Genomic DNA, 5,820 nt, shown 5'->3' on the forward strand with positions numbered 1-5,820 from the left:
ATTAAATGGCATGGAAGCGTTAGCAAAGTGAGTATTCATAAATCTTTAGAAAAGCCTAATTTTAATGTAGTGGCAGATATTTCTCTCTCTGGGTGCAAAGAGAAAATATCTACTGTGAACTCCACATAGGGATCAGGAAGGGCATCTGGCCAGTAACTGTTCAGCTCCATTCAGTTGCCCCAACTATACACCTATGGAAAGGATTATAGGGTCATTAAAAGAAAAGAAAAATGTTTCAGGGTAGGAGGAGAGAGAGAGAGAGAGAGAGAGAGAGAGAGAGAGAGAGAGAGAGAGAGAGAGAGAGAGAGAGAGAGAGAGAGAGAGAGAATTTTAATCCCCTATTTCCTCTTTGTTTCTGTTTTATTTGTTCTTTAACCTGTAGACCTTTATCAGCTTTCTGGGGAAAAAATGGGTTTACAAGGATTTTCCCTACATTTTCCACAACATATGAACTCTTTGTTTCCAGAAATGTTTTGAAAAGGGAGTAGCATTTGTTCCTTGTCTATTTCTCCCTAAGTAAAACCAACATTTTTGGGAGGCGAATTCAGTTTATAGTGACAGTAGTGACAAATTTGGGAAACAATTCTAAATGACTAGCATTTTAAGGTTCCTTCTCCTGCCTCTGTCATTCAGCTGTCCTCCAGCTTTGGGGTTTCTTTCTCCAAAGGACCTTGCAGATCTGCTGCTTAAAATTCATTTAAGAGCTACAAATAGACTCCAAATTCACAGAGGTAAAGAGATCCTTAGTAAGTCCTTGGGAGGAGGAGGAAGAAAAAGAAAAATAGAATAACAGAGTTGGAAGGGACCTTGGAGATCTTCTAGTCCAACCCACTGCTTAAGCAGAAAACCCTATACCATTTCAGAGAAATGGTTGTCGGAAAAAAAGAAAGAGGTGGAGGAAGAAGAAGGAAAAGGAGAAGGAGAAGAAGATTGTTCATAGTTAATTCTATATCAAGAGTTTAGGTTAAGATAAGTATACTTTATATGATAAATTCAGCATTGTCCAGGAGGCATTAATTGTAGTGACCTACCTACCTACCAACTACCTACCTATTTACCTTCCAAACATGTGTAAACTGATGGTTAATTTGTTATGTCATGCCAGATAACCTCAACCTAACCTTTCATTTTTTATTTTTTTATTTTAAAGGTCCATCCTCTTTCCTTGTGTAATCCTTATTGCCAACCTGGTTCTCAAAAAAGGAAAAAAGAAGGAGAGAAATTTTGCTGCTATGGATGTGTTCGGTGTCCAGAAGGGAAGATTTCCAATGAAAGAGGTAAATTACACAGTACAGCAACTCTTCCAACATAATGGATATAAAGAGGGTTGGAGAACATCAAAATGGCCAGGTTTGACAGCATCTCTGCCCCTTATTCTTCTTTTTATCTCTTTTCTTAATGCTTTATCTTAATTCTTTATCTTAATTCTTTTTCTTAATGCTTTATCTCATGCTTAATGAGAATTGGAGGGATATTCCATATGGCAATTGTTGAGAAGTGTTGTGTCAATAGAGCTTGGGCCACATAAGTTATATAACAATATATTCTTCTTTAATATAGTATCATTATGACTTTGTAGGACTTCATATTTTAAGGAAGAAAGGTCCTTCAAAATACATGGGTGCATGAACATAGTACCCATGTGCTATTTTCTTTAATTCAAGCAGATCTTTTCTTGGCCATATCTCTCAATGGGGGCATGATGACTCAGTGGTTAAAGACACTGAGCTTGTTAGTTGAAAAGCTGATAGCCTGGGTTAGAAACCTGAGCACCACACAATGGGATGATCTCCTGTTACCTTCCCTAGCTCCTGCCCACCCAGCAGATCAAAAGCATGCAAATGTGAGTAGATAAATAGGTACCACTTTGGTGGGAAGGTAAAAGCATTCTGTGGGCCTCGGTGTATAGTCATGCTCACCATATGACGCCAGAAATGTCTTCAAACAATGCTGGTTCCTTCAACCAAGAAATGGAGATGAGCACCACCACCTAGAGCCAGACATGACTGGAAAGGGGAAATCTTTATTTTTATCTATCAACCATCATATCACCAGGAGAAGGCACAGATGGTTTAGAGAGTTACAGAAGTGGTTAACTGAAAGGATTTTTCTTTCCTTCAAACCCGAAGCTATACCCAGTGGCTCCTACTTCCCCCCCCCCATCCATTATTCCTTGAGGCTGTGTATGTTCAAAGGAAACAATGTAAAAATATACATGAAGCAGAATTGAGCTGATAACAGGAAGGCAAATGGTTGAACTTCCAAATGCCTAAATGTTCCTTTACACTGCTGATACTTTAGAAAGTGTGAAAGAGCTCTTACAATTTTAAAACTGTACCAAATTAATCTTCAGAGCTTTGAGGTAGCACTGGTGAAGAAAATTTGTGTAGGTTTTGTGCTTTAAAAAAATCTAGAACACATTATAATATTAAACTAGGATGAATAATCCAAATAATAACTATATTGATCTTTCTAGGATACTGGTTAGAAGGACAATCGGACAATAATGGGTGTTTCTTCACAAAGTTCATTTCTCTTGTGGAATCATGAGTGATGGGCCTCTTTTTTAAAAGACTGACATGAGAACTGAGTCATTTCACATAAATTTAACACTGCCTTAATCTGTTTTCCTGCATCCAGACACAGAAGATTGCTTCACATGTCCATCTGATCAGTATCCAAACCAGAAACAAGATGAATGTTTTCCCAAAATGATTGTTTTTTTGTCTTATGAAGAACCGCTGGGCATTTCCTTAGCCACAAGCGCCATCTTCTTCTTCTCAGTCACAATTTCAGTATTAAAAATATTCCACCTGCACAAAGATAGTCCCATAGTCAAAGCCAACAATCGGGACCTCACCTATGCTCTTCTCATCTCTCTTTTGCTCTGCTTCCTCTCACCTTTCCTATTTCTTGGTAAGCCCGGGGTAATGACCTGCTTCCTTCGGCAGCCAGCCTTTGGCGTCATCTTCTCGCTGGCTGTTTCCTGTGTGTTAGCCAAAACTATTACTGTGGTGGTAGCTTTCATGGCCACAAAGCCAGGATCCAATATGAGGAGGTGGGTGGGAAAGAGGCTCACTGGTTTTATTGTCCTTTCCAGCTCTTCCATCCCAGTAGGCATTTGTGCTGTATGGCTAACAATCTCTCCTCCATTCCCAAATTTGGACATGGACTCACTGACTACTGAGATGGTAGCAGAGTGCAAGGAAGGTTCTGTTGCTATGTTTTATCTTGTCTTAGGCTACATGGGAATTCTGTCCATAATCAGCTTCAGTGTTGCTTTTCTAGCTAGGAAGTTGCCAGATAGTTTCAACGAAGCCAAATTCATCACCTTCAGCATGCTGGTATTCACCAGTGTTTGGCTGTCATTTGTTCCAACTTACCTGAGCACCAAAGGAAAATACATGGTAGCTATGGAGATCTTCTCCATTTTGGCTTCCAGTGCTGGGCTTTTGGGATGCATATTTTTCCCCAAATGTTTCATAATTGTGCTGAAGCCTGAACTGAACAACAAGGAGCAGCTCATGAAAAGAAAGCAGATGCAAAAATAATACACAATGAATATCTACTATGGGACAGATACAGTGGACTTTATGTATCTGCTGATCAAATCATTCCATCCAGTTTCAATTTATTTTCCAATTTACTTGTTCATCCCAACCCTCCCCACAGAATTACAGTAAATGCATGTCAATAAAAGATGAAGATTAAATTTGTGATTTTCATGTAACCTGTATGCTGTTGAAGTTTCTCCTTAGTTCTAGGTTGCTTCTCTCCTTGATTAGTTTCCATCCGTTGCTTCTTGTCCTGCCTTCAGGCACCTTGGAAAATAGCTTGACTCCCTCTTCTTTGTGGCAGCCCCTGAGATATTGGAATACTGCTATCATGTCCCCCCTCGTCCTTCTCTTCATTAAACTAGACATACACAATTCCATCAACCTTTCCTTATATGCTTTAGCCTCCAGTCCCCTAATCAGCTTTGTTGCTCTTCTCTGTACTCTTTCTAGAGTCTCGACATCTTTTTTACATCGCGGTGACCAAAACTGGATGCAGTATTCCAAGTGTGGCCTTACCAAGGAATTGTAAAGTGGTATTAATACTTCACATGATCTTGATTCTATCCCTCTGTTAATGCAGCCCAGTACTGTGTTGGCCTTTTTGGCAGCTGCAGCACACTGCTGACTCATATTTAAGTGATTGTCCACTATTTTCTATTAAATAATGCTATTTTTAATGCTTCTAAAATTATTTGATTGTAAGATTAGACATGGAATTGAGAAACAAAGAGGAAATTTCTGCAATATTATTTTAGTAAATTATCTTAGGAGTTGATATGTAAAAAGATAAATGGTAGTCATTAAATGAAGAGTTAAAATTATAGACATGATAAAGATAAATGGGGATTTGATGATTTCATCCCATAAAATGTTGTTGGAGTAACGGTTGGACAAACCTCTTAAGATACTTCCTCCTTCTCCTCCTCCTCCCAATTCATCATCATCATCATCATGAAGGATGATACCAACTGGAGTGGGGGGGATCCTTACATTTTGAAAAATAGACTCAGGATTCAGAAGGATTTTACTGACTTGAGCATTGGGTCCATTGTGCTCCAAGAAGAAGCAGCTCATTGGTGAGAAAAGTAAGGCCTGGCTCAACAGTAGTGTCTGTGAGAGGATGTCCTGGTGGATCAGTGCTTAAGGATGAGCAAGTAGCATGCTACAGCTGCCAAAAAAGCCAATGTTGTCCTAGGCTGCATCAATAGAGGGACAGCATCTTTGGATGACAAAGTTGTCAGCTATGTTTATTTTCAAATATGGGATGTATTTTATCAATGGCTGGAAAAATGGGTTAGAGATTAGGAATTTAATGTGTATTATTAAGCAAAACAAATAGACCCAGACAACACACTGTTTACTAAGCACTTATGCATTGTAAATGTAGAAAACTATTAAAATGTTATAAAAAAAATAGATGGACAGCATCAAGGTCACTGGAAGTGATAGTACTCTTCCATAGGAACTAGTAAGGCCTTTGCATATTGGGCAGCAGTTTTGCCAATTCCTGGACTGGAACAGCATGCTGATTACTGACCTCTCATTTGGAGTAGTTTAATGCATTCTACATGGAGATGACCTTGAAGACCATCTGGGAACCAGAATTAGGTGTACATCTCTTTAGGCCCATTTAACACTGCTAGTTTGTGAGTTGCATTGGCTTCCAATAGGCTCCTGTTATGATTCAAGGTGCTGGTTATCACCTTTGAAGCCTTACATGTCATAGAAAGGGGCATCATGTGGGGGCCACTTTATTCCAAGAACACCTGCCTGCCCCACTTGCTCCCATAGTAAAAGCATGCTCCAAATTTCTCCTTTTAAACTTTCACACATAGCTGGCAGAGCATGGAAAGCAATCTAGTTGCCAGCTTCCATTCAAGAACAACAAATGACTAAGTATTCATTTTGAGGAAGAGAAGTTTTAGGCTGATAGAGCAAAGCATTTTTTCACTGTGTATCCTGCACAGTAATAAGTACCGGTGTCCTCAGGCTTTAAACCAGTCAGTTGAAGGAACACCTGGTTTTTGGACGTATCCCTTGTGATGCTGATCCGATTCTGGAGAGCACTGTTATACTGAGCGCTTCCACTAGCCCAGATAACACCATTCCATTGTAATGTCTTTCCAGGGGGCTGACGGATCCAGGACACTCCATAGCTTGTGATGGCAAATCCAGAGACTGTACAAGTCAGCCGTAGAGTATCTCCTGGCTTCTTAAGGCCATCACCAGACTCAGGAAGTGTAATCTGAGATGAAATACCCAT

The 5,820-nt window shown here is 39.7% G+C and overlaps 1 protein-coding gene and 1 gene segment (V, D, J or C); one reads left to right on the top strand and one right to left on the bottom strand.

The window, feature by feature from the left end:
* LOC107297422 (vomeronasal type-2 receptor 26-like) overlaps positions 1–4,701 on the top strand; it is an 11,653-nt gene extending 6,952 nt beyond the window's left edge. The window contains exons 4-6 of the mRNA XM_015826790.2: positions 1,151–1,277; positions 2,641–3,344; positions 4,618–4,701. Coding sequence (XP_015682276.2) covers positions 1,151–1,277; positions 2,641–3,344; positions 4,618–4,701 — 915 coding nt within the window. The remainder of the gene's footprint in view (positions 1–1,150; positions 1,278–2,640; positions 3,345–4,617) is intronic.
* Positions 4,702–5,478: 777 nt separating this feature from the next.
* On the bottom strand, positions 5,479–5,820 carry LOC107297423. The segment is given in 1 exon segment: positions 5,479–5,820. A coding segment is annotated over 1 exon segment (342 nt).

This window comes from Protobothrops mucrosquamatus, unplaced genomic scaffold (genome assembly GCF_001527695.2).
Source record: "Protobothrops mucrosquamatus isolate PMUCROS unplaced genomic scaffold, P.Mucros_1.0 scaffold3302, whole genome shotgun sequence".
NCBI classification, from domain to species: domain Eukaryota; kingdom Metazoa; phylum Chordata; class Lepidosauria; order Squamata; family Viperidae; genus Protobothrops; species Protobothrops mucrosquamatus.